At 57.9% G+C, this 27,531-nt stretch overlaps 1 protein-coding gene and 1 long non-coding RNA gene across 3 annotated transcripts; one reads left to right on the plus strand and one right to left on the minus strand.

The window, feature by feature from the left end:
* The first annotated feature begins 2,259 nt into the window (after window positions 1-2,259).
* Window positions 2,260-8,609, plus strand: LOC114816241. The gene is made up of 2 exons (XR_003764004.2): window positions 2,260-2,428; window positions 8,126-8,609. It is a non-coding gene; the product is annotated as an uncharacterized LOC114816241 (long non-coding RNA).
* On the minus strand, window positions 6,956-27,211 carry BUB1B (BUB1 mitotic checkpoint serine/threonine kinase B). Of its 2 annotated transcripts, none has more exons than XM_007661128.4 (23): window positions 27,157-27,211; window positions 25,259-25,531; window positions 23,723-23,782; window positions 23,465-23,609; window positions 22,347-22,543; window positions 20,646-20,836; window positions 20,207-20,400; window positions 19,920-20,023; window positions 18,047-18,276; window positions 17,768-17,880; window positions 16,992-17,131; window positions 16,243-16,292; window positions 15,931-16,015; window positions 15,709-15,814; window positions 14,379-14,638; window positions 13,412-13,581; window positions 13,089-13,229; window positions 11,766-11,878; window positions 10,695-10,856; window positions 9,881-10,023; window positions 8,818-8,989; window positions 8,193-8,299; window positions 6,956-7,485 (listed from the first exon to the last, which is right to left on the minus strand). In XM_007661128.4, the coding sequence occupies exons 2-23, from the start codon at window positions 25,396-25,398 to the stop codon at window positions 7,314-7,316; spliced, it is 3,195 nt and encodes a 1,064-aa protein (XP_007659318.2). In that variant the 5' UTR covers window positions 25,399-25,531; window positions 27,157-27,211; the 3' UTR covers window positions 6,956-7,313. The 2 variants fall into 2 exon arrangements, with proteins under 2 accessions (XP_007659318.2, XP_007659319.2); XM_007661129.4 differs by having other exon boundaries at window positions 25,259-25,513; window positions 27,157-27,201.
* Window positions 27,212-27,531: the final 320 nt, after the last annotated feature.

A 27,531-nucleotide genomic window follows, 5' to 3' on the forward strand; every position in this document is an offset into this window, starting at 1 on the left:
GTGACACCCTGCTGAACCTCGAGCCGAGCCGGCTGGGCCTGGTCACAACCCTTCCATTTCCGGGACACTCGTGACTCCCCTGAAGACTGGCCCGTCTCAGACATCCAGAATCTGGGCCCGGGGGATCAGGAATGGCCCGTTCCCTCTGGCGGCGTCCGGGCCGGGGCATTGCACGGTCCTGCCTCTCCCCAGATGCCCTCCCCGAGGCCCTGGCAAAGAGGTCTTCCGGGCACGCTGCTGGGCTTGGGTTTCCATGCCTCCTACCCCTTAGGCAATCGGGTGGGCCGGCGGGTGGGGGTAGATGCGGCCAGCCTGGGCCTGGGTGGGGGCGGGAAGGACCCGGCACGCACCACGGCCTGCCGGAATGTGCCTGTGCCAGTCACTGCGGCGGCCGGGTCATTGCCCCGGCCCTGGCACTGGGCATACGGTCGAAGTCTCCTGCTTCCAGACCTGGGGATTAGTTCCCCGGGAGCAGGGAAGCCTCTGGCCTCGGTCGAGCCCACCTGAGGGGTCACCCGAGGCCGGCATCACCCGGGGCCAGGCTGGCAGCCCCGTCAGGAGCGGGCCGGGGGTACGACCAGCCTCCCCGCCCTGGGTCAGAGCCTCAACTTTCACCGACCCCGCCTGGCCCCGGCCCATGACCCACCCGGGCCAAGAGCTGGGGGACCGCCGGCCCAACCCCGCCGAGGGCCGCCGGGACTTCAAACCGGACCTGCCCGGGGTTTCCGTCCACCGCCTAGGAGGCGACTCGGGAGACTGAGGCCCCGGAGGGAGGGGAGAGCCACGGTCACCTAGCAGTAGACCCCTGGGGACCCCCCAAACACCCACCCCCCCCAGCCCAGGGGTCTGCCCAGGTCCAGCTGCCCCCGCCCCCTCCCCAAGAAGCAGCAGCATTTCTGGGAAGGGAGGGCGCAGGAGGGAGGGGGTTTGGCCCGAGGGGGTGGGGTGGGGGAGTTTCGGGTCAGGGGTCCCCTCGGCCTCTCTCTGAGCCCCTCGGAGGCTTACCTTGAAGAGCCCGGAGACTCGTCTTCCTCGCCGCTCTCCTCCCCGGGCCGCTCTCGACAGGCCAAGGCGTGTCCCGTCCGGGAAGCCGGGCCCACCCTTCGGGCAAAAACCAAGACAAACTCTGAGCTCCTTCGTCTCCGGCTCCTGCCAGGCTTCCCGCTCCGGGTGCCCTGGATCCGCGCCCCCCGCCGCCATGGGGGGTGTGGGCTGGGGGCTTTTTTCTGGGGGGGAGGGTACCCAGTCGCCCCTTTCCCCCTGGCACACGCCCCCGTGGGCGCTGGGGGATGATGGCTCGTGTTGGAGGCTACCTCGTCGGGGGAGATGCCCGCCTCGGGGGGCATCTCCGCCCAAGGCGCCTCGGGCAGAGCGTGGGCAGCGGGTGGGCATGGCGAGGCGCCCAGCCCCCTGCCCGGTCCCCCGCCCCGGCCGGGGCCCGGGACCCCGGGCGGCCTCGACTTCCCCCCTCCCCCAGACCCACAATGACGTCATCGTACCTGCCGCAGGCTCCGCCCCTCCCCCGGCGGGGGCCTGGCGGGGGTGGGGTGGGTTCCAGCCCCAGGGGTCCCCGGGCCCGCGGGAACGACGATCGGGGAGGTCGCCCCAAGTTCCGAAAAATCAAAAATGACGGGAAAAAAAAATCCCTGCGGGTGAGTCAGCCCGCTGCCTCTTTAGTCACCTGGATTGCCGCTCCCCCGGCGCCGCAGGTCGGACGATAAGGACCCCTCCCCTCCCCCTTTGACCCCCTCTCCTCCCCCTCCAGCCCCCCCTTCCTCTCCCTGCCCCCTCCCCCCCGACCCGGGAGTCGAACGTGTCGAAGGGAAGGGGCGGGTCGGGGGGGGCTCGGCGGCGCCCCTTCCCCACCGGCCCCCCGCTCGCCCCGGGGTCGCCCCCCGCCCCCGCCCCCCACTCTTTCAATTTCTCAATTAAAGCATCGGGAGGCAGCCCGCAGCCCGCGCTCTCCGACGTTGCCTGGCAATGGGGATATCGTCGGGAGTTGCCATGGGGAGGCGGGTGATGTCACTGACACCAAACCCACTGAATTTCCCCGGAACCAAACCGGGCCCGAGTTATTTATAAAGCGGCGCCGCCCCCTCCCCCGACCCTGTTTGGGGGGCAGGAGGGGCGGGAGGGGGCCAGGGCAGGGCAGGGCAGGGGGCCCGGCTGCCACCTGACTGCCCGGGAGAGCCGGGCCCCGCCCCCTGCCACCCGGCCTCCCCCCCACCCGCTGGACCACCCTCCCTCTCGGGGTCTGGAGTGCTGGAGGGGGCGATCCCGCCCCCCCCGGAGCTGCTCGGAGGGCCGGAGGGCTGACCCTCGCTTTCGCCCTGCTGAGGTCCAGCTAGGAGGAGGCCGTGTCCCTCCATGCCCTCTCCCCGCCACCGTGGGGACCGGCTCCCAGCCTGGGACTGGGAGGGAAAGACAGGTGAGGAGCATCCGTCCCCGGTGGGAAAGCAGGGGACCGGGGCCGGGGAGGGACCCCTCAGGGTTAGGGTAGGTTTCACCTTCAGCCAGGAACCCCCTTTTCCCCTCCTCTCTTCTCCACCCCCAGTTCTGAGGTCCCCCATCAGGCAGAACACACCCAGCCAGAACACGTCGTCCTGACTTTCCCCTGGCCTTGGGATTCCCCGTTTCTCCACTCCACTCCCCCTCGCTGCTACGATGGCAGCAGGGGGTGGGGACTGGAGCAGACCCAGGAAGGAGAGAGTCAGGGGAGCTTAGCGGGGAGGACACTTGGGGGTGGGGGATGGAAGGTGTCTGGGTTCTGTCACGGCTCGGGCAAGTCACTCAGCGGCATGGCCTAGGAGGTAGAGCACAGGCCTGGGAGTGAGAAAGACGTAGAGTCAAATCCCGGCTCTGCCATTTATCTGCTGTATGACCCTGGGCAAATCACTTCACTTCTTTGGGCCTCAGTTACCTCATCTGTAAAATGGGGATTATGACTGTGAGCCCCATGTGGGACCTGGACTGTGTCCCACCCGATTTGCTTGTATCTACCCCAGTGCTTGGTACAGTGCCCGGCACATTGTAAGCACTTAAATACCATAAAGGAAAACTGAAACAGAAAACAAACCCCTCTCGGGGTTTCTGTGAAAGGGGGTAGATATCACCTCTCCCTCATGACAGGGATGCAGAGAGGATGCAAAGAAAGCATGCGGTCAAAGGGCTTTGGAAAAGGGCTATCCCACCTTCCAGACTGAGAGAGAAGATAAAGTAGAAGGGACTGTAAGCTCCTTGAGGCCAGAGGCCGATCCTTTACCTTACCCCCTGCAGCTTGCTCCCTGTACCCAGTCCGATCTTCAGATCGCTGCCCTGCTCGGGTCCGTGTCCCTTCATTTAATCGTTCATTCATTCGGATTTATTGAGCGCTTACTGTGTCCGGAGCACTGTACCGAGCACTTGGGGGAGTACAAAATAACAACAAACAGGCACATTCCCTGCCCACAACGAGCTTCCAGTCTGGAGGGCCGAGCCACAGTCCTCTGTTTCTGAAGACTGTGGCTCAACTTCCCGCTCAGGCCGAGGAGATTTTCCCTGGTGGGAAAGGGGCTGCGTCCTGCATCTGGGATCTGCTGGGAGAAAGCTGGGGGGCACTGAGGGGAGCAAGCAGGGGATACTGGGAAGACTCAGGCCAGCCTACTGTGGGCATTGGCCCACATGTGGGAAACAAGGCTCCTCAGAGAGCCGGGGTGGACACAGCTCCAAGGCTGCACGCTGGGCCGGGACACGGGAGGCTTCCCTCAAGGACACCCTCCCAGATCAGCGGGAAAGCATTCCCGGCCTTGTTTTATGAAAGCCTCTCCTTCTGCCCCTGCCCCCTCTTCTACCCCGAGACTGGTTGGAAGGGGGGCAGAGGAGAGGAGTGAAGGGCGACAGAGGAAAGGAGAAGGATTCCAACAGCAGCAGCAGCAGCAGCGACAGCAGGTGCCCCTGCCTTCGCTCTCTCTGCTCTCTGAGCCGGACTGGGGAGGAGGCAACCACTGACTGGCCTGACCCGACTGGCCGGCTCGTCCTGGACCTAAATGTCTTTCAGTCGTCAGCCTCAGCTCCCCCCGGCCTGCTTCTCTGGAGTCAATAAATTCCTTTTCTGACCCCGAGGGCAGATTGCTGGGTCGGAGTGATGGGAGGTGGGGGCCCCCATTCCTCCTCAGCCCAAGGTCTACCAACCATAAAAGTCCCAAAGATTAGGAGGCCACAGAGCAGGCAGCAGCTGAGCAGGCCTCTGCGGCCACCTTACGCCTTCAGGGGCGGTGCAGGATTTGGTCAACGTTTAACCCATTTCTCCCCAAGGAGACCTCAGGAGGGAATGATTGTCAGAGTCTCACCCGCGCTAGCCACCCTCCACCTCTGACCACATTAGAGCGGCAAATGGAGTCGCTGCCGGAGAAGGTCTTGGGTCGGGCGGCCGACGGGCTGAACCAACGGCCGGGGCTCACGTTCTAATGATTTCCCCCGCCTTAATAATAACAAAACTAGTAACAATTATTATGGCATTTGTTAAGCGCTTACTATGAGCCAGGCACCGTGCTAAGCGCCGGGGTAGATACAAGCAAATTGGGTTGGACTCAGTCCCTGTCCCACATGGGGCTCACAGTCTCAATCCCATTTTACGGTTGAGGATGACCTGTTACCTCATCCGTAAAGCGAGATCTGGAAAAGTGAAGTGACTTACTCAAGGTCACACAGCAGAGAAGTGGCAGAGCCAGAGTTAGAACCCATGACCTTCTGACTTCCAGGCCTGTGCTCTATCTACTATGCCATGCTGCTTCTAATGCTGGCATTGGTGGCTCAGCCACTGTGGGGTGGCAGAGCCATCAGGTCGGGATGAGGCCCGGGGATGGGGCAGTGCCCACTTCCCACAAGGGAAATTTGGAGCCCCCATGAGCTCATTGTGGGCAGGGAATGTGTCTGCTATATTGTACTCTCCCAAGCACTTTGTACAGTGCTCTGCACAGTAAGTTTTTGATAAATAAGACTGACCAACCCAGATCAACCCCCACGGCCCCAGCCCAGGTTTGGGGGTGCAGGTCCCAGAGGGGCCCGTGGCCCCCTGAGGGAAAAAGACTCTTTGGCTTGGGTCTGCCCCTCCGTCTGGTCCCGCTAAACTGCACCACCTACCCTCTGGGCCTGTGCCAACTCACTAGAACATATATATATATTCTATATATAAGCTCCCTGAGGGCAGGGAATGTGTCACTTCTCCATCTTGTACTTCCCCAGTGCACAGCTCCCATTAGGTTCTCGATCAACACTTCTACAGTTACCTCCACCTCTGAGCGTCCCGATTTCCTGCTCTTCCACTGACTGAGCGGGTGGGCTCTAAGCATGGCAGGGCTGGTCCCCGACTCACCCCCAGAGGCCCTGGGGGGCAGGGGAGGGAAGGGCGGGCTTCTAGTCAGTCAGCAACACGGTAAATACCAAGGGCTGTCACAACAGGCCGGGCGCGGCCCCACCCATCTCTGCTCCAGGGCCGTATCCCCACCCTGCAGCCGGCGGGCAGACAGGGTGGGGGACGGTCCCTGCTTCCAACTAGAGCAGCTTTTGGGCTGGTCCCTCTTCCCCTCAAAATCCGTATGCCTCGCACCACTTCAGGGTATCTGGAGTGGAACCACGCTGAGAGCACAAGCCCTGTCAATTCCTTCGCCTGCCTCTCTTCACCACCCCCTCCCCCTTTGCCCAACGGCCTGGGGGCCCTTAGAAACAAGGATTCCTCGGTGAGGTGGAGCATATTTCTTCCCCACCCTCACTGCCCTACCCGCTAGATTCTGACTTTATCCTTATGCCAGCTCTGTGGGGAAGTGAAGGGTGTGTGGGGAACAATACTCTTCGAGGAAACAGAGAAAGTAAGTGACTTGTCTCTGGTCACACAGTCAGTCCAGGACAAGACCCCAGGTTTCCTGACAGCCCCTCTCCAGGCTCTCCCCGCCAGAGGCCGAGAGGAATTGGAGGCCAGGCTGCGTGCCGAGGTTCGGCGGAGGCCAAAGCCGTTGGCTTTTGCTAGTTGTGCCGGCTGCGAGGCGTGGCCAGGGGCTGGTGTTCCTTCAACTCCATCTTCCTGTTTGTTTTAAGAATATTGGAGCTCTTTGACCCTTCCCTCCTTCCCCCTACTTTCTCTCTTAGTTTTCTGCTCGTACCTGAGGCCATTCTTCACTTATTCTCTCCTGCTCTGGCCCATCCGCACTCCCGAGTCTCTGCTCCGGGCAGCAGCGGCCCCGAAGGGCCCAGGGATTCCTCGGCAGGGTCGAGCCCTGCTGCCTCTGCCCGCTTCCCCACGAGGGCTGCCGCTACGTGCCCCTCCCTCAACTCTTGGCACAGGCTCCGGAATTAGTTTGGCGAGAGCAGGGGCAGATGAGAAATTCCGGAGCTAGGCGGCTAAGCCAGATGTTACCAGCTGGGCAAGGGAACAGAGCCGTTGGAGTCCAGGGCCACCCGGGGTGCCCAGCTGGCACCAGATGGCCCACTCAAGTGCAAGGGCAAGAGCTTTCTTTCTGCTCAAGCCGGATACGTGCCGAAGGCCAATAGGAGTGCGGCTTGGTTGCGGTAGCCGGCGGACGCAGAAGGTGGGGAGCCATGTGGCAGAGTTCCCTCTTCTGGGGAGGGGGGCAGTGGACACAGCAGCCCAGCTCAAACCCCAGTGACTAGTTGGAATGGGATTCCGGCCAAGAGCCTCAAGGAGGTGCCCGGCCTCGCCCGAGACCTGGCACCTCAACCGTGGCTCGATGGGCCGGGCTGGGTGGGCGCCGGCCCCAGGACAGGGGTTACGGTTGGTATCTCGGACATGGGGGTCTTGATAGGCTGGAGCTCCCAGCCCGTCGCAGCTTGCCTGTAAGGCGGGTTCAGGGTGGCCCCACGCCCTCCGTGTTGCTTCTCTGATCCCTCCCCCGAGGCCGGACCTTCATAGCAGGAAAGTCATCAAGCAGGCCAGCGTGATGCCCAGTAAAAGCCTCTGAGATTCAAACTGACCAAATGCATCTTTATTGGGAACACAGAGCAGCGGTCACTGAACAGAAAGGGATAGGCTCCTCAACCGATTCTACAGCCAAGGGAGGGAAAGGCCACAAGAGGGTTCAAGAGGCCACACAGGGCCCACTCGGGGACAAAAACGACAGGCTACGGAAGGTGCGTGGGCTTAACGCCGAGGCCGCTGACCTCGGATCAGAGGCAGGCCCTCGACGGGGGGCAGCCGGAGAGCCTTGAGATCTGCCAGACGACAGGCCTGGCTTCCCTTGGCAGAAGTGCCGGCCCCGGGAAGGAGGCAGACTGGGGCCTGCCGCTCTCGGTGGGCAAAGTCTCTACCGTGACCACGGGTTTCAGCTCAGGAGTCCTTCCAGCTCCCAGAAGGCAGCCTGAAGGGAACTCCAGCAGGAATCCAGCTTCTCATTCAGCCCCTGTCTCAGCTCGCTCACGACCGACACCGAGGCCTCCCCATCGGCATTCAGAATCCGCTCAAAAAACGCCTTCCACAGCCCTCCGCCTTTGAGCCTAAAGATTCAGAGAGAGCCCCTTTCAAGCAGGATTGCCAGCCTTTTCTTGCCACCCCTGCCCCCATCCGAGGGACAGGCCCACCACAAGGAGTGTCAGGGCAGGAGGACTGTACCCCAAGCCCCACCAGTTGGTGGTCCCTATGGGTCCAACTCCACGCAAAGAACAGGATGGTTTTCTCCCTTCCTAAGCTCCCCCTGCCCCAGCGGCCACTCCTGGAGCTGGAGAAGCTGGGTAGCTAGACGACGGACCCCATCCCTTCTACTGCACCCCTCCTTGGGGGATCCTGGCTCTGGTTGCCCGGCTGTAGCTGCCTGGAGAGGCTGATCGGAGGTAACGTGCCCCCTTGGGTCTCGGGGCAGCAGAAGCCCAAACCCGGCGGCTAGCCAGAGCCTGGAGTGAGCCAGCCGGATGTCGTCGTGGAGAGAACAATCGCGCCCGAGGCAGCGCCTTGTTTCCTCCCCAGGTGGAGGAGACCCCAGGGGCTGGACCCCCAGCAGCTTCCAGATGCATGGCCACCCTGAGGGTGGCCAGGCTGAGGCCTCTGGCTCATCCGCATGGGACTGTCTCCGCCTCCGTCCCTGGAGAGCCCTGGTCTTGGGGGGTGGTTCCACTGACTCCCCATTCCCATGATTTCCAGGGGCCCGAAGGCGGTGCGCCAGGACAGAGGGGGAGAGATGCCGCCCAGCTGGTTAGCCGCTACTCACCCGGAGAGATTCTGGCTGAGCGTCCAGTGGGAACCAGCCTGGCGGACCTGCAGGTGCTCTCGGAACAGCAGTAAGTGGGCTACGTCGGCAATACCAAGCAGGTCTACCTGAAACCATAACGGCGATGTCAGCTGGAGCTCTTCCCTATCACTCTGAGAGCGGGTAGGTGGGCACTGAAGTGCTCCGAAATGCTCAGCTCTCAGCTCCCACTTCCGCATACAACGGCCCTCCCGCCAGTGAAGAGGGTGACTGCTTGAACTCCAGAAGTTCCAGGTCAGAAACAGAATTGTGTCTCGTGGGATACTCTCGGGTACCTCCTGGAACCACGCGTGCCCACCCCAGGCTTCAGAGCAGAGCTGAACATCTGGCTGGTGAGAGTCAAGTTAAAGCAGTGGGAAAGAGTGTGAGTGACAGAGAGATAGGGTGTTTTTTTTTGTGTATGTGTGTGTGTATACATGCACATGTGTGGTTTTCTCGCCTCTGGGAAAGGCAGAGCTCAGGGAGACTTTGATCGGGCTTGAGAAACTGGGTCACGCTGCCTCAGGGGCTTTGAGGCACCCCCGCTCGCCCATCTCGCACCCCAAGCCACCGTCCCCGGCGACCCCGTACCCCTCCACCCCCTCACCTGATAGGGCGAGGTGCAGTGGGCCAGGATCTTCTGCCCCTCCAGGGCCTGCACTGTCGGGAAGCCGCCGAGCGAGCGGATGCCGGGCCGGGCCCTCAGGTCCACGGCGTGGGAGAAGTCCACGATCCGCAGCACGCTGCTGTCCTCGGCACAGTGGAACCCGGCACAGATCCTGAACCCAGGGATGGGGAGAAACAGAGATAAATGGGCCGATCTAAAACCGAACCAAATCAACCAACAAAAAACCCAGTGGCCCGGGCAGGGGGCAGCTCCTTCGTGGGACGGGCACTGCAGGGGTGCCCTCTGCTGGGACTGCGGCCCCCTCCAGTGGCTTCTTGGGAGACTGCAGGGATAAGGAAGTCAAATCCCAGAAGCGGGAAAATCGCCGGGATGCAGCTGAGCTGACCGACTGATACGCGCCGAGCGGCCAACGGTGCCCCGCTGCCGTGCCGCCCCGGGCACGGGCTGCAGGAGTGGCGGCCGCCACGCCCGCCTCCCCAAATCCACCCAAAACGGCAGCAAGCCGGTTTCCACCAACATGCCGACGTCCACTTGCTTGGGAGCGGCCCCCGTCTGGGTTTCTAGAGGCGAGTTCTCCCAGTGGACGCTCCAGGCCCAACCTCCGGCAATTAATTCCATCACCTTCAGGCGGTCCCATCCTTGGAGGCTGCTCTCCGGTCTAACCCAACGCCCCTTGTTCCTCCCCTGCCCCAGTCAGGTCTGATTAGGAGAAGATGTGCCTTCTGTTGGCAAACTCTTTCCACCCAAGTGTACTACTAATAATAATGATGGCATTTGTTAAGCACTTACTATGTGCCAAGCACTGTTCTAAGCGCTGAGGGGGATACATGGTGATCAGGCTGTCCCACGTGGGGCTCACAGTCTTAATCCTCATTTTACAGATGAGGTAACTGAGGCACAGAGAAGTTAAGTACTACTAGATCCCACACACGAAGCATCACATTGGCATTCCCCTCAAGGCCCCCTCCTCTGTGATTCGCGCCCGGGTCCATCCCCTAGCCCCTCCTAGAATTCCGAGGCCTCTGGAGAGCCCGTGGCCCACCTGTCACCCAGGATGAGGGTCTGGGGGCTCAGGTCTCCGTGGACGATGTCGGCTCTCTGCAGCTTCTCCACCAGGCCCAGGAGAGTGTGGGCGACCAGCAGGGCCAGCTCGTGGGCATTCGACTCAGTGTGAGGGAGGAGATCCTGGGAAGCGAAGCCACACAGAGACACCACAGGCTGGCCCCCCTTCCCCGGTGGCCTGCCTCCTGCTGCGCCCGGCCCAGGACCCCCGACCTGACCTGGGTGATACACTCATACCTCCCATCCCGCTCTGCACACGGTAAGCGCTCGTTACATACAATTGACTGACTGATCTTGCTTTGGGTGAGGAATGGATTAGTCTCTATGCCAACACTTCCTGTCCATGGTTTGGCACTCAGCCAACCCACAGCCCTGCCAGATCTAAGAACTGTCCATATTGGAGACTCCCACGATAATCGGCGTGGCCTAGTGGAAAGAGCATGAGCCTGGGTGTCAGAGGACCTGGGTTCTAATGCCGACTCCGCCACTTGACTGCTGTGTGACTTTGCCCAAAGTCGCCTCAGTTACCTCGTCTGTAAAGTGGGGATTAAGACTGAGAGCCCTATGTGGGACAGGGACTGTCTCCAACCTGATTATCTGGAGTATCTACTCCAGTTCTCAGTACAGTGCCTGGTACACACTAAGAACTTAAGTACAATTAGCAGGTCAGGGGGTAGGAGCCCATAACTCAGTCCTCCTCAGCCCGAGTCCCCCGGCTACTCTTTGGCCTCCGGACCCTCACGGCAGGCAGTGGGGCAGGGACCCTCCCAGGCCTCACGGGCCGCCCTCCGCACCGACAGGGTGAAGGGGTTTAGGTCCTGGTGCAGGACAATGCAGCCGTCCTGGAAGTGGAGACAGCTGCACCGCTCGCTGAAACCCCAGCCGAACTCGGCCTCCAGCCGCTCCTTCAACCGGACCGTGATGTAGAAGTCCCACGGGGCCGGCTGGGAATACACCTGCAAGAACAAGGTGGAGTCCAGAGGAATCGAGATCAGATTAAAGAGTAACGGTATTTTCTGGGGGGCCCAAATGCCGGACCAAGAAACTAGGAGTACGAGTCGTATTTCCTGCCCACAAGGAGCTTCCATTCTAATGGGGGAGACGGAGTTGGTTGGCCTGAATGGCCTTGGAGTGAGGGAGGAAGGAAGAAAGGGGCAGAGGGCTTGGTGGAAGTCCTTCCTGGGTTTTTGCTTCCTGGAAAGACAGGCCAAATCCCACCGGCTCACTGGGAAGGGTGTGGTGTGGGCCGGCCAGCTGATGGAGCGGAGCTCAAAAGCCCTTCCTGGAGAGGGATACCCTGAGGAACTGAACATCAGTTCCAGGAAAGACACCCACCCTAAAATGTCTCATACCCTTGCCCTTTTGGAGTGAGGGAGGAAGATGTCCCTGGCTCAGATGTTTTGCTAACTTGAGGATGTAACCACCCCCTTCCCCTGTCTGTAGATTACTTTTGAGTCCAGCTCCCTGGCTAGATTGCAAGCTCTTCGAGGGCAGGGGTTACGTCTTCTCATTCTACCACGTGCTCCCAAGCGCTCGGTATAAGCGCTCTGCACACTGGAGGCGCTCAGTCAATACTGTCGATTGACAGGGATGGTAGAGGTGGCCCAGCCCTGCTGTTAGATTCCAGTGACCATAATGGCAGTGAGGAACCCTTATCAAAAGCTCTCCCTCCAGGAGGTCCTCCATGAGCCCACTGGGCTCAACTGCCCGGGGCTTCCCACTACCCCAGAGTCAGACACCCCCTTCCCCAGACTCCTGCCCCTCCCCGAATGGCAGCAGACACTGACAGGGAACCACAGACAGATCCAGAGTTTCTCTCCAGCCACCGGTTTCAAAGCCCTTGGGCCCGCCCACGGTCTTCCTACCTTGATCGCCACCGCTTTCAAGGCCACACACGAAGAGTCAATTTGGACACCCCAAAAGGTCTTACAGGCATCCCCCGTCAGGACAGCTTTCTTGATGCAGTAGCTCTCCTTGCCTGTAGGGAATGGAGTCTATTTAGAAGACACCCGACCTACAGTTCAGTGGCAAAGAGATGAAATCTGTTGCGGTTACTCCTGGAGTCACCTACTGACCAACCCCGAAAGAGATCGGGCTCGCTGTTGCCCGCAGGGGCCTGCTCGCCGTCCTACCAGACCCTGCCTCTTTGGGAATCGGCCCGCAGTGTAATGCTCACCACAGTGAACTCCCTGCCTTCAAAGCCTTACTGAGGGCACATCTCCTCCAAGAGGTCTTCCTTGACTAGGCCCTCCATTCCTCTTCTCCCACTCCCTTCTGTGTCGCCCTGACCTGCTCCCTCTATTCATCCTCCCCAGTTCCACAGCACTTTCGTACCTATTTGTAATTTATTTCTATTAATATCTGTCTCCCCCTTTCGACTCAAAGCTCACTGTGGTCAGGGAATATGTCTGTTTATTGTTAAACTGTGCTCTCCCAAGCACTTAGTACAGTGCTCTGCATACCGTAAGTGCTCAATAAACACAAATGACTGGCGGATTCCGGCTTCCGACGCGGCCAGGCGGGTATAGGGCTAAAGAGCCACTCAGCCAGAGGGCTAGCAGCAACCAGGTTTCGGCAAATGGGCAGCAGGCACCCAGACCCTTAACCTTGGGGTGGGTGGCTTCTGCGGGCCGGATCGCTTCTGCTGGGATGGTGGATCTTCCCCGTCACGGGACCTGATTGCCCCAGGGATCCGGACAGGACTGGGAGGTCTTGCCAGGAGGTGGGGATTGGGCCCCAATCTGTGAAGGTGGCAAATGTGCAGTGTCCCCAAACTGGCTGCCTATGTCTTTGCAGCAAAGGGGCTCCAGAGACACCCCGGTCGCCCCCTCGGTGAGGGCAGCAGACTCAATAGCCCCGTGGTACTCGGATACCTTTCCGGGGCCCAGGCCCGGCAGTCAGAGTGGCCTAGTAGAGAGAGCACAGGCTTGGGAGTCGGAAGGACCTAAGTTCTAATCTGCCAATTGCTTGCCTTGGGACCTTGTGGAAGTCACTTCACTTCTCTGGGCCTCAGTTTTCTCGAATGCAAAATGGGGGTTATCTGTTCTCTCTCCTAGACTGTGAAGTCCCATGTGGGACAGGGACTGTATCCGATCTAATTAACTTGTACCTACCCCAGTGCCTAGAACAGCGTTTGACACATAGTAAGTGCTTAACAAATACCAATTAAAAAAAAAAGCAACCATCACCTAGTTTCACCACTTTATCTACTTCCACTTCAGGCATGGGCCCGGGCTCAGAACAAAAGCCCGGGAAGGAAGACAACTCCGGCAGTGATACCAGCAGCCGCCTGTGCTGTTCTGGGCACCAGGGAGATGGAGGGGAGGTTTCTGTGAAGAGGCAGAAGGGAAAAGGTCACCAGGCAGTCACGGAGACACAGCTCAAGAAGATCAAGTTGGAAGGGCGGAGGAGGAGAAGGGGAGGACTTTCGCCATTTTAGGAGTCACCCATCGCAGAGTCAGACCGCCTCCTGAGCTCTAGGGGACATTGGCCTGGGGCGGGGGAGACTGACCGGCCTGAAGTACGCTGCTGCTGACGGCCCCCTCGGTTTCGTTGGCGAGCTCCAGTTTCTCGGGGATCTGCAGGTCCTTGATGGTGGAGAGTCCGCTGACCGAGGAGGAGGAGGAGCCCAAGGCCCCCGAGGAGCGGGTCATTTCCTGACTGCTCTCCTCCATGATCGGGCTGGAAGAACCATAGACAGCCGGTCGGCCTCTGAGGAGCTCAGCGTCGCCGGCGTTGGACAGACCTGAGCTCTACCCGGCCCGCAGACCGGAGCCGGTGCTGGGAGAGGGCAGAGAGGCTAAAGAACTCGCCTCACGTCACCCTGTTGCTGGGCAAGCCAGTGGGCGTCTCCCTCACGGCTCCCCAGCCTCGTTTGGGGGGTTACGCCGCCACCCTCTGTGAGGACTGGTTGGCGAGTGTGGTCAAAAACCTTTCTACCACAGGAAGAGCCCAGGAAGGCCCATCCCTTAGAACTGGGGAAGAAAGGAAAGCCCTGACTGGCTAATCCTTCTTAGGCTGGTCCCCCATCCGTGGCCGGGATCCCCACAACTCTGGCTGAGGGACTGCCATCCCTCAGCCCTGGGACCAGGCCTGCTCGTGGCCCCCTGCCCGACGGGTCTGGAGTGACGTTCGCCCCTGATGAGAGCTACTGGCCCAAAATGGGGTGGGGGCAGTGGGAGCACCTTCCTCTGCCACTCATGGTAACCCCCTCGCCTCCCCCAAGCCCTGGCAGGGAGACCAAGCCCAGTTTGGTCAAGCCTGGGACATGGCACCCTCAGGGTGGGCCAGCCTCGCCTAGAGGGCAGCCACGGTGATGAGGCGTTCACCTCTCTCCAAACAAGAAGCCAGCGGCAGAGAGATTCCAGGGCCAGATTCCCTGGGATCTCACAGCAGGTGGGATGAAAACCACACTGGTTAGTGGGGGGTTGGCAGAAATATTCCCTGGAGAGTCCAGTCACGCCGGAATCCCCACTGACCTCAGCTTCTTATTGGTGAGTTCTTCGGGATAAGTGGCCTCCCTGACGGCGTGTGAGCCCACAGCTTCCTGGGGGACCCTCTTGGCATCACCAGCGAGAGGGCCATTGAGCGCCACCACGCCATGAAAGGGAGTTGACGCCAGGTGGGCGGCCTGGAGGAAATCGCAGGTGTCTTCCGGGTCGGGGCAGATGGTGACGTTCCTGTAGGAGCCGGTGATGATGGCCTCTTCGCTCAGGGGCTCGACGCCCACCAGCTCGCCCTAAGATGAAGAAACACCAGAGAGAATCGTAGAGGCTCGTGGGAGATGGGCGCCATCATGACCAGGCCTCGCAGGGAGCGGGCGTCTACCCCTTGTGCCAAGAAGATCACCTCCCTACGGGACAACAGCAAGCATTCCAAGAGCTCACTGCTCTGGTCTGAACTCTGCCTCACCATCTCCAAACCTGCATCAGTCCTCTGCCCTGACGGCTGAATGACAAGTTGCTGCTTTCCAGCATGCCCTGGTCCTTGAAGTCAGGCTTAGGGAGTCCTAGTGAAATTCTACCTCCCCTTTTTCCACTTGCCCAACTCCAGCCTCCCCTCCCCACTCAGCTACTCAGGTAGCCAACGGGCGTTTGCTCGCCCAAGCTGACCTGTGACCGAACAGTGGTTTCCTTTGGAGGTTTCACTTTTCTGAGGTGGTTTGGTCTCAGGCTTACGGCTTTTTGGAGGCACCAATGAAAGCTTTCCGAGAAGCTGGGTAGACAGTTCAGGAGGAGTTTGAGCCTCCTAGCCAGAAGGGAAGTGGAATATGAACATGGCTCTAGGGGCATTTTTTCCCTTTTGTGGCCACCCAAATGTTGTGGTGGCCACACCTTCTAAGATTAGGCCTGTAATGAAGCCAGCAGGAAGCCCAGAAATGGCCGTGGCATTTTCAAATATTCTGGGCGCCTGTGGCCGCTTTACAGAAACCCATTTGAGGAACTGTTTGGTTTGGGGTTTGGGGTTTGGGTCATGTTTGATGCCATCATCCAGCTTCCCAATACCCACAGACTGTCTGCTTGGGTAAGCAGCGACATGCCCGGAGGTGGGTATATTTCAATTATTTAGAATCACCAGCTGGGCAGGTAGGCCAGCTGGGAAACTGCCAACTGTTTGACAGTGGCCATGACAGTGTCCTGTAAGCGACACTGATTGATTCAGGGCCCTTGAATAGATTTGAAACTAAAACGTCAGATCAGTCTACAAAACCCCAAATACCTTGTTGCTGCCCCGGAAATTCAGGGTGGGCGGTGCCAGGGCCGCGGCTGGCTCGGCTCCACCCGGGCGGCGGTTTCTTCAATTCCTTACCGTGGCTTCTGGTGTTCCATCATCCTTTGAGGCGATGCCTTCAGAGTGTCGCCGAACGGCGAGGGGCCGCCGTCTGGTGGGCAGCTGCTGGGGATTGGCTGGGAGGCTGTGGAAGACCCATGACAGTCAGCGAGGTGTGTCTCTCCATCCTCACCCTGCACAGACCGTGATACCCGCCCCTGATCCCCCTTGAGCAATGCTCCAAACCACCCTGAGACCAACCTGGCACAGGGATTGTTGCCTGCCTCAGACTCATCAAAGATGGAGAAGGGAACACCAGAGCCTCCGGAGTCCAGCGGATCTGCACCTGGGAATAAGGTGGCAAATGGCACTTCTATGAGTGGATGCAGGACCAGCCTTGGAAACAGCTCCCACCCAGGACCTCCTTTCTGAGAGCCCCTTGCGCCAGACGCCATTGATCCGCCCCCCACGGTTGGTCTTTAGCTGGCAAGCAAGAAGACAGGGCCAGTCGGGTTAGATGTGCCACCCTTCAGTAGCAAACTCCTCAAAGACCATTGCTCCAATGCCACTTACCCAGAGGGCATGGCCAATTCTGTCTACCGTTGTCTGTTTGAAGAGATGCCCTGTAACCAAGTTGAGAAGGTTTTTATGCATGCATTTCCCCCCTCCTCCTTCCAGTTCCACCCAACTAAATCAATCCATGAATGGTATTTACTGTGCAGAATGCTCTAAGTGCTTGAGAAAGTAAAATTCAACAAAATCAGTAGGCATGACTCCTGCCCACAAGATTTTAGTCTACAGAATTACAATGACTTTCTACCGAGACTACTTGGCTAGGATTTCTTCTTCTCCCCCCACACCCAGTTCCCAAAGTCTGAGATTCCACTCTAGACTGGGGCCTCAAGACCCACCTATCAGGTCCTTGAGAGTAGGGATGGTAACTACTAACTCTGTACTCTCTCAAGCACTCAGTACAGTGTTCTGCGCACAGTAGACATCTCCTCAAGGGCAGGGAATGAGTCAACGAACTCTGCTCTCCGAAGAGTTCAGTTCAGTGCTTGGCATACAGGAGATGAGGAGCTCCTCGAGGGTAGGAATTATGTTTGCTGACTCTACTGAACTCTCCCAAAAGCTCTGGATAGTGTCCTGCACAAAGTAGGCATTCAGAAATACTTCCAACAGGCAGCCATTTTGCCCCTGCCCCTATCCCTTGCCCGCTGGCAGGACCCACGAGCACTTCCGATCCTTGAAAACTCCAGAGGTAGAGGACAACGAGTCAAGGAATACCCCTCCCATCCCTCGTGTGGAGTTGCCCATTCTACCTCTGAGGTCCAAACAACTGCTCGGCAGGGGCTCCCTCGGGGTACTGGGTGGAAGCGGGCACAGTATCCTCGGGGGTTTCCTGAGGCTCAGGAGCAGGGCCCAAGCTGGAGGCCTTCTGGATCAGCTCTCGCACTGCCAGCTGGTGCCAGGGGACAGAAACATAAGCCATAGGGTCTTGACAAGAGCCATGAGCCAGGACTTGTGTCATCTCTTTGCCATCAGCCCACCCCCTCCAAGTTCCCCATATCTGCTGGTGTCCCTTCTCCCATCACGCGCCACCGCCCCCCGCCTTCCTCCTGATGGATTCCGAGCTTTTGAATCTGCCAGCCAAGGGACTGGTGACGTTTATGGGGCCGGATTGGGACACCACGCTCATAAGCCATAACGGCTTTGAACTTTTCCCCCCATCTGTGGCCGCTGGAATCAGGTGGGTCTATTTGACTCCATTGAATTTTTCCCTCCGCCACTCTCACTGGAGCCAAGCTCACTAACAGGGTTGCAAGTGGCGTGAAAAAGGGAACGGCCAAAATACAATGTGTCCATTTTCGTTCCTCAGCGACTTCCACACACTCATTCGATTCATCCCATTTCTTCCCACTTGGAAGCACCAAAGGCTGGGAAAAGCCCTGGCTATCTGTGCCACCTTCCTGGCCAACTGACAGGCAAAATGGTGAGCTGGTGCTTTAGGTGAGGGGTGGGGGTACGGGGAGAAAAGGAGGAAGAATGGAGGAGGAGGAGGAGAAGGAAGGACAAGGAGGAGGAAGAAAGAAGAAACCTCATCTCCTGGCCTCTGCTCCTGGGTAGCTTTGATCTCCTTTAGCAACTGCTCCATCTGCTCGATCTGCTTCTGCATCTCTGCCCTCTTGTGCTCACGGGCCAGCAGCTCCTCTGGGGAAAGGAAGTAGAAGGAGGCATCAGGTCCTCCCACAGACTGCTCCTATCCCCCACCCCCGGGGGGAAAGAGGTGGGGAAGTCGGCCCATCTCGGACCGCCGTTCCCCTTCCCCGGACCCATCTCTCCGGTAGTGAAACCACCGAGAGATCCTGGCACTCACCGTCCCTCTTCTTGTTCAATTTCTTCCACCAGATCTCAGCCCGGATCTCCTCCAAGGAGAACTCTTCCACGCTGGCATAGACCTTCTCCTTGCAGTACATTACCACCTCCTTCTTCTCATGTGCCTCCTTCTGGTGGCTCTGGACTCGCTGCAGGGCGTCCCCCGCCTCCTTCCCGGGCTTCCAGGTGCTTAGCACATGGTTTATGCTGGGTTCGATTTTACACGGGGTCCTGGAGGAACGGAAGGTTTCAGGAGCTCTGCAGCCAGCAAAGGGCAGCCTTTCTCTCCAATCCCTAGTACTGCAAGGAGCCTCCTCGACACCTCATCTCTGGCCCAAGATTGCAGAGTGTTCACCCACATGTCCGGGATTTAATCACTTTTCCTCTGGATACGAGGGGTGGGGTGTGGGGGTTGCCTCCCTGGGTGGGAGGGGCGGCGGTGGCCGCCAACCTTTAAGCCTGTGGTATTCACCCCGCAGCACTCATGTACATGTCTACAAATTAAATATTATAAATTTATATTACCCTGTCTCCCCTTAAAGACTGTAAGCTCACTGGGTAGGGAACGTCTACCAACTCTAATGTACTGTACTCTCCCAAGTGCTCAATAAATACCATCTATCGATCGAGCGAGCAGCAGGAACAAGTGACAGTAACTTCGGGTGTATTTTTCCAGGCTCTGCAGATATGCAGCTATAACAGCACTTTGCAAAGCCAGCAGGACAGAGAAAGGCACCCGAGAACTCAGCAGGTCTGCAAGCCAGGAGTTCAGGAATATTGATCGGCTAATTCCCACTAGTCTCAAAATGAATTGGTCCAAACTTTTGAAATTCCCCTCTAGTTCATCTGAGGTTTCCACATGAGTGAACTGACGGAATGAACTGAGGGAAGAAAACTGGGCAAGAGGTTCTTTAAGAGTAGAGAAATCAGGGTTTACGTAGTTCAGACCCTCTGAGGCTGAGTGGGAGCTTTTGGGAGAGAAATGGATGCTTAGTCGAACAGGGGAGATGCAGTTGACCTGGCCAATTCAGAGACGTTAGGATGCGATTCTCTAGGACTACACCACCTACAATCTGAACCTCCTTGGAGACAAGAGACACCCACTTCATCTCTCCTGTCCATGTCCAACCTTTCAGCATGGCCAGAGCCAGGAAAGGAAAACCGGAGGCTGTGGATCGTGCGGATTCCGCTGTGTGCGAATATTTTCCCGTCTGCCCCCTGATTAGAGAGGAAGCGCGTCTAGGGCAGGGAGAATGCTGCTGTTGCCCTTTCCAAGTGCTTAGGACAGCACGCTAGCCCCAGGCAATACCCTGGTTTCCTCTGGGACCATCCTGTTTCCTTACCACATTATCCTCGCCAGATTCAATTACAGCCACTGTGGCCAGGGGCCGGCCCACAGGGTGGAAGAGCGAAGGGAAAGCCAGAGGAGGATACAGTTTATCAATAATAATAATAATGGTATTTGTTAAGCACTTACTATGCGCCAAGCACTGTTCTAAGCAGTGGGGTAGATATAAGGTAATCAGGTTGTCCCACAGTCTTAATCCTCATTTTACAGATGAAGTAACTGAGTCACAGAGAAGTTAAGTGACTTGCCCAAAGCCACACAGCTGACAAGTGGTGGAACCGGGATTAGAACCCATGACCCCTGACCCCCAAGCCCGGGCTTTTTTCACTAAGCCACGCTGCTTCTCAGGGAAGCACCTGGCTCCCGAGGACAAGATGGAGGGAGACAACGTCGGACGTGCAGCAGGCAACGATGTAGAAGTCTCGCCTTTCACCTCTATCGCCCAGACCCAGGGAGGAAACTCCTTTCGGAAGCTCCCCACCCCGGGGCCAACCCTCTCCGACAAATGTGGGGAACCCACACTCACATGACTTGCTGCTGGGCGGACTCCTCCACGTATGGGGTGAAGCCGGGCAGCGCGGGGGCCGCGGCCGCCACAGAAGCTGCGCTCCAGCGAGGAGGCTCAGGGAGCTGGAGACAGGGATGGGGGGCAGGAGAAGCCCAGGGTTAGGGGTGAAACCCGCCACATGTCAGGGAGAACCAGGTCCTCAACAGACGTGGATCACGACTCTGACTCTCCCCCCGAGAGCCAGGGACGAGGCGAAAGGCAGCCATCTCCCGCCCCTCCTCACCCATCCCGGCCCCGTGCCTTACCCGGGCATTGTTCCACGGGCCGGGCTTCAGCTCATTCTCCTTGTCCCTGGGCACCGGGGGGGCGGCCCAAGGCTGGGTGCTGAGCCCGGGGGGTTCTGTCCAAGAGGGTCCCCCGCCATTCTCATCAAACACCATGAACTGGGAACCATTGGGTCTCTGTGGAGGAGCTGTGTTCGGGAGCCCTCGGCTCTGGCCTGCGTTGGGGCGGAGAGGGGAAGAGACAAGAACGGACACAGAAACAGAGAAATTCCGTCCAGTCCACACCTGGGGCTCTCCTCCCAAAGCAGCGGGAAGAACGGCCACTGTTCTCCAGTGGGGTTTGGTCCTGTCCCGGGTCAACCTTTGCCAAAGACCAAACCCCGCACCTGCCTCCAGAAACCGGGAAGATTCCGGGGGCCGACAGGGAGTGGGGCCAGGGGGAAGAGCTCGGAAAACTGACCTCTCAGAGCCCCTCCCACTCGGTTGATGGGGGCTCTGGCTGTCTTTTTCCCTCTGCTCTTCAGCTCAGCCAGGGAGGTTCGGTGAGGGCCCAAGGCCCAATCTTCCACCTCCTCCACCTCCTCCTCTTCCTCTTCGCCGCCTCTCTCGAGGGCCCACAGCGTTTGCCGAGACACGCGGGCCTGGAACTGTCTGAGGAAAGAGACCGGCCCCTTGAGGGGACTGCCGGGGCTTCCAGGGATCAGGAAGCCACCAGGAGCCTGGAGTTCCTGCAGCCAGGACAGGGCCCCCGTCCCTACCCCCGCCGCCCGGCTGAGCCAGAAGAGCAATAATAATAATAATGTTGGTATTTATTAAGTGCTTACTATGTGCAGAGCACTGTTCTAAGCGCTGGGGTAGACACAGGGGAATCAGGTTGTCCCACGTGGGGCTCCCAGCCTTAATCCCCATTTTACAGATGAGGTAACTGAGGCACAGAGAAGTTAAGTGACTTGCCCTCAGTCACACAGCTGACAAGTGGCAGAGGAGTCGCTCCTGCTGTTGGCCAAGGATGGATTCTCATTTCAACAGTCGCCATCGCCGGGACTCGGGGTCACTTGGATGGAGACCCAGGGCCCACAATAATAGTAATAATAATAGAAAAAGACAACATTCATTGAACACCACTTACTAGATACTAAGCTTTGGGGGAGGTACCACACGCCTCAATTTCCTCATCTGTAAAGTGGGGTTTCAATAAGTGTTCTCCCTCTTACTTAGTCTGTGAGCCCTGTGGGGGATGGGGACTGTGTCCAACCTATCTTGTATCTACCCCAGCACTTAGTGCTTGAAATAGCGCTTGAATACGAAAAAACCAAAATATTAAAAACCGCCCAGACACAGTCCCTTATCCCATAGAGGGGTTCACAGTTTAAGAGGCAGGGAGAGTAGAGATCTTCTCTCCATTCTATAGATGGGGAAACTGAGGCATAGAGCAGTTCAGTAAGTCGCAGGATCGGGTCTCCTGACTTCTGGCCCCATAGTCTTCCAGTGCGAGACGGGGGTTGTGGCAGCAAGCCAAGGGCCCTGGCTCTAGAAATCGGAGGCATCTTGCCCACCCTTGCCTTCGGTCCCCAGACGGAGCCTGGCAACTTGGCCTGGAGCTGCCGTGAGGGCCAGGGGGCAGCCAAACCGAGAAGCCTGGCATCCTTGCTGCGTTCGTTCCGGCCAACGGCCTGTGGGTCTGGTGCCTCTGACACCCACATCCCTGCTCGTCTGCCCGCTCGCCACACTCCAGGCCTCAGCAGAAGGAGCTGGGCCAGCCCCCGGCCCTAGAATCAGCTCCTCCATGTGCCAGAATTGCTTCCAACAGGAGACTCTGGGGAATGGACCCTTTCCTGAAGCAACTCTGGCCTCCCATTCGATTTTATTCTTTTTAAAAGTATTTGTTAGGCACTTTTTATGTGCCAGGCACCGTATTAAGCACTGGGGTAGGTCAAAGCTGATCGGGTTGGACCCGGTCCATGTCCCACCTGGGGTTTACAGTCCTAATCCCTATTTTACAGATGAGGGAACTGAGGCCCAGAGAAGTGAAGTGACTTGTCCGAGGACACACAGCAGACAAGTGGCGGAGCCAGGATCAGAACCCAGGTCCTTCTGATTCCCGGCCCCGGGCTCTAGACACCGGGCCCCGCCTCTCCTGCTCCGGGCCGGCAGGTCTCACCGATGCTGGGATTGCAGCCTGTCCTGGGGCTCCGCCTTGCACTGAAGTCCTTTCTGGAACACCTGCTCCGCCTTCCGATAGTCCTCCCTGACCTCGTATGCTTCCGCCCAGGCGATGTAGAGCTGGGCCAGGCCGATGCCGATCCCTTGGCTGTGTAAGTAGCTGTACATGTCCAGGGGTTCGTTGCACGTGTGACCCTGCAGAGGGGTCAAACGATTTCCCGTTGGAAGTGGGGCTACGAGTAGAGATCGGCTAGTGGGCAGTTGAGAGAGGCAGGAGTGCGAGGGGGAGAATTTGGGGGAAGTGCTTTCCTCCTGACACTCATTTGCCAACCTAGAAGGACTGGTAATAATAATAATAATGATGATGGGATTTCTTAAGCACTTACTATATGCCAAGCACAGTTATTAAGCGCTGGGGTGGACACAAGCAAGTCGGGTTGGACACAGTCCCTGACCCACGTGGGGCTTACAGTGTCAATCCCCATTTTCCAGATGAGGTAACTGAGGCCCAGAGAATAAAAGTAATAAGGGCATTTGTTAAGCGCTTACTATGTGCCAAGCACTGTTTTAAGCACTGAGTGAAGTGACTTGCCCAAGGTCACGCAGCAGACAGGTGGCAAAGCCGGCATTAGAACCCATGTCCTTCTGACTCCCAGGCGCGTGCTCTATCCACTACACGTGGGGGATTACGAGTTTCAAGAAACAAGGCAGAAGACCCTCCCGATGGGTCCAGAGGGGACCATCAGGCGGCATGGAGTTCTGGGGGATTCTCGGGAAAGATCTAGGTGTTTCGGGGCAGCAGTGACATCCTCCAACAAGATTGTAGAAAACAAAAAATGAACCAAGAAGAACAAGCCCGCAGTGCTGGTTGATCCCAGGGCATCGTGAGCAATTTAAAACCAGAAACAAACAGAAGCCCTCTTTGTCTCAATTTGGGTGAAGGCAGAGCAGCTGCTTCAAAGATGGAAGGAAGCTCCCCACCCCATCCCTGGGAGGTGAGAATGAGGCCTACCACACGGTGACCCACTCCCACCTCCTGCCAAGAAGGACAAAGGTGCCAACTAGTAGCCATGGCAACCATCATCACGGGCCGCCACGCGACCGCCCTCCACTCACCAGCTTGAGCCAGAGGCTGAGGAAGCGAGGGTCGTTGTAGTAGCGCCGTTCCTCCTGGAGCACTTTCACGGCTCTCTCAAGCAGCGCGGACAGTTTGCTCTCCTTCCCTCCCTGAGGGAAGGTCTGCTCGATCCACCGGATGTACCTGCGGCGGGAGAAGGGGTTGGGCTCGTCCCGGAAGACCGCCCAGCGGGGTTCATCTTCCTCTATCCCGAGGGCAGCCCACCTGCTCGGCCTCCATCGAACGGAACCGCTTACCTGTCCCAAACGTCCAGCGGGTCGTCCCCGGTGTAGAAGCGGATTTCCGACTCAAAGGCCCTGGAAACAGAGGATGTGGCGGTCGAGAGAACGGCCTGACCGTCGGGCCCGGCTGGCCCTCGTCTCCTCTCCCAGGTGCCAGGACTTGCTGGCCTTCTTCCCTGGAGTGGCCCGCAGGCTTCCCCAGAGGCTTGGCGGGGTTGCTAAATGATAAGCGCTTCAAGGGCAGGGATCGTGTCTGCCAACCCTACTGCGCTCTCCCAAGCGAGCTCTGCACACAATAAGCGCGGAATTGGAACTGTTGATCGACTGACTGGGGCAATAGAGTCCTTCAAATAGTTAGTGGCTAAGGCTTGAGGATGCACAGGCTACTTTCTCATCCGAGAAGCATAAATACACCCACTGGAGGTTATTACTCTGGCGGACCTGGTCAGCCATTTCCGCTTGCCCCCAGAGAGGGTTTGATAGTCACACAACGGCAACAATGGCATATAAAGCAGCCGGCCATGCCTCGGGGATAAAGAGGCCCGCGGGATCAGGCCCAAGGAAGATGCGTTTCTCAGAGGGCCACCCTTTCAGCTATGACCAGTCCTCGGACAGTCCAGTGGGGGTGGGGGAGGGTCCCTGTAGCCCACCTGGAAAGGAAAAGCTCAGCTGTCCCGGGGGTGGGGGTGGAGGGGAGGACACACACAGGGTCGGAAGCCGGGAGACCTAGCTTCTAGTCTCAGTCCTAGTCTTGGGCCTGCTGGGTGACCGTGGGTATTATTTATTTTTATTGGTATTTGTTAAGTGCTTACTATGTGCCAAGCGCTGTACTAAGCACTGGGATGGATACAAGCAAATCAGGTTGGGCACAGTCCCTGTCCCACATGGGGCTCACAATCTCAACCCCCATTTTGCAGATGAGGTAACTGAGGCACAGAGAAGTGAAGCGACTTGCCCAAGGTCACAGAGCTGACATGCGGTGGAGTCGGGATTAGATTTTGGGCCTCGCTTCCCTCAACTGTTAACTGGGGAGGAGAGCCTTCCTGAGCCTCCCTTTTAAACAGAGAACACTGGGAACAGTGTCTGGATCCAAACTCATCTATCCCGCCTGCTTCAGCAAGAGCTTAATACCGTCTTTGTTCTCAGAGAGAATCGTTATTCTACGAGAGCTTCTCCTCTGTGGACTTAACTCGGGAAGAATCTTTATCAATAAAGCCACGGGAAGTCATGTCCTCAGCTCAGAGGAATCAATCAATACTTCCTGAGCACTTACTATGTGCAATGAGCTGTACTAAGTGCTTGGGAGAGTACAATAGACTGACAGCACTCAAGTGTTTAGCGCAGTGATCTGCACACAGTTGATGATGGTAGACATGTTCCCTGCCCACAGCGAGCTTGCCTTCTAGAGCCTAGCTTACACAGTCCAGGCCGACCCCTGCAAAGGAATCCTCAGCTAGGCCCCAGGGCAGCAATTTAGCCACCCCACCTCACTATTGTCCTCATGCCACCTTGAGTGCCCACCCCACTCATGCCCACCTGGGCCACACTCACTGTTTCTGCTGCTGGATGGTGCTGTAGCTGGTCGTCTCCTGCTGGGCCAGGGCTCCCTGCAGGGTGGACATAATCCGCCCCTGCCTCAGTGGCTGCACGTTCTCCTTACTCAGCTCCCACTCGTCCCCTCCTTGGGCCATCGCCCCGGCCCCTGCAGCACAAGGCGGGGAATCCCGGGTGTCTTCCTGCAGCCTTGCTTGTCGGGGTGGCGGGGGCCGCCTCTTGCCACGATATCACAGGAACTGGAGCGCTCCGCTGACGACGGGACTGATGCTGAGTGGGGGGGTGGGGGGGGTCAGAGGACCTGGGTTCTAGTCCCCACTCCGCCACTCTCCTGTGGTGACCTTAGCCAAGCCACTTCACTGGGCCTCAGTTTCCTCATCTGTAAAACGAGGATTCAATACCTTTTATGGTACTTAAGCGCTTCATTCAATCGTATTTATAATAATAATGTTGGTATTTGTGAAGCGCTTACTACGTGCAGAGCACTGTTCTAAGCGCTGGGGTAGATACCGGGTAATCAGGTTGTCCCACGTGAGGCTCACAGTCTTAATCCCATTTTACAGATGAGGTAACTGAGGCACAGAGAAGTGAAGTGACTTGCCTACAGTCACACAGCTACCAAGCGGCAGAGCTGGGATTCGAACCCATGACCTCTAACTCCCAAGCCCGTGCTCTTTCCACTGAGCCACGCTGCTTCTCTACTATTTACTGAGCGCTCACTGTGTGTCGAGCCCCGTCCTAAGCGCTATGTGCCAGGCACTGAACTAAGCACTGGGGTGATTCCAGGCAAATCGAAGAGGACACAGCCCCTGACGCACGTGGGGCTCACAGTCTCAATCTCCACTTTACCGATGAGATAAATGAGGCACAGAGAAGGGAAGCGACTTACTCAAGGTCACACAGCAGACGAGTGTACTCGTCCGCTCAACTGTATATATCTTCATTATCCTATTTATTTTGTTAATGAGATGTACATCACCTTGATTCTATTTGTTTGCTATTGTTTTAATGAGATGTTCTTCCCCTTGATTCTATTTATTGCCATTGTTTTTGTCTGTCCGTCTCCCCCGATTAGACTGTAAGCCCCTCAGTGGGCAGGGACTGTCTCTATCTGTTGCCGATTTGTCCATTCCAAGCGCTTAGTACGGTGCTCTGCACATAATAAGCGCTCAATAAATACTATTGAATGAATGAATGAACGAGTGATGGAGCCGGGATTAGAATCCAGCTCCTCTGACTCCCAGGCCCGGGATCCTTCCACTAGGCCATGCTGCTTCCCTCTCGCCCCCCCGGAATCCGATCTTTATCTTGCGTGGTACAGTGGCAAGAGCCCGGGCTTGGGAGTCAGAGGTCATGGGTTCGAATCTCGGCTCCGCCCCTTGCCAGCTGTGGGACTTTGGGCCAGTCACTTCACTCCTCTGGGCCTCAGTTCCCTCATCTGCAAAATGGGGATTAAAACTGTGAGCCCCACGTGGGCCAACCTGATCACCCTATATCTACCCCAGCGCTTAGAACAGTGCTCTGCACACAGTAAGCGCTTAATACCAACATTATTGTTATTATTAAATACTAGTCAATGAATGAATGAGTGATGGAGCCAGGATTAGAACCCAGCTCCTCTGACTCCCAGGCCCGGGATCCTTCCACTAGGCCATGCTGCTTCCCTCTCGCCCCCCCCCCCCGGAATCCGATCTTTATTTTAAGGAATAAAGTGGATTTTTTAAGAAAATCTGCACCCCCTTCCTGGCCCATGTCCACGCCCCCTCCTCCTGCATGACAAACAGCCTAATGCCCACCCTCTCCTCCAGCCCTTCCCTTCCTCGACGACCCCCCACCCCAATAATAAAAGAAAATTAAATGGAAAAACCCTCCCTTCCCTCCAACCGGGGACTCACCCACTCAGGACCGAGCACAACGCTTCGCCCTTCGTTCAAATTTAACCGCCGCCCCAGCTCCGAAAGCTGGCCTGCCATTGGCCGAGCGGGGCCCCGGAGCATTCTGGGACTTGTAGTTCTCAGCCGTGGACGGCGGCCGGGGGCGGGAATGGGAGGGAGAGCTACTTCCGGCGGGCACCGGTGCATGGCGGGAGTTGTAGTTTTCGCCTTCACACCGCCCAATCTGGCCTCCTGCTAACGGGGGCTGCAAACTGGCCTCCTCATTCAGTCATCTTTAGTGAGCCATTACTGTGTGCCAGGCACTGTACTAAGCGCTTGGGAGAGTAGTAATGATAAGAAGAAGCAGCAGCGTGGCTCAGAGGAGAGAGCCCGGCC

Source organism: Ornithorhynchus anatinus, chromosome 13 (genome assembly GCF_004115215.2).
Source record: "Ornithorhynchus anatinus isolate Pmale09 chromosome 13, mOrnAna1.pri.v4, whole genome shotgun sequence".
In the NCBI taxonomy this organism is placed as follows: domain Eukaryota; kingdom Metazoa; phylum Chordata; class Mammalia; order Monotremata; family Ornithorhynchidae; genus Ornithorhynchus; species Ornithorhynchus anatinus.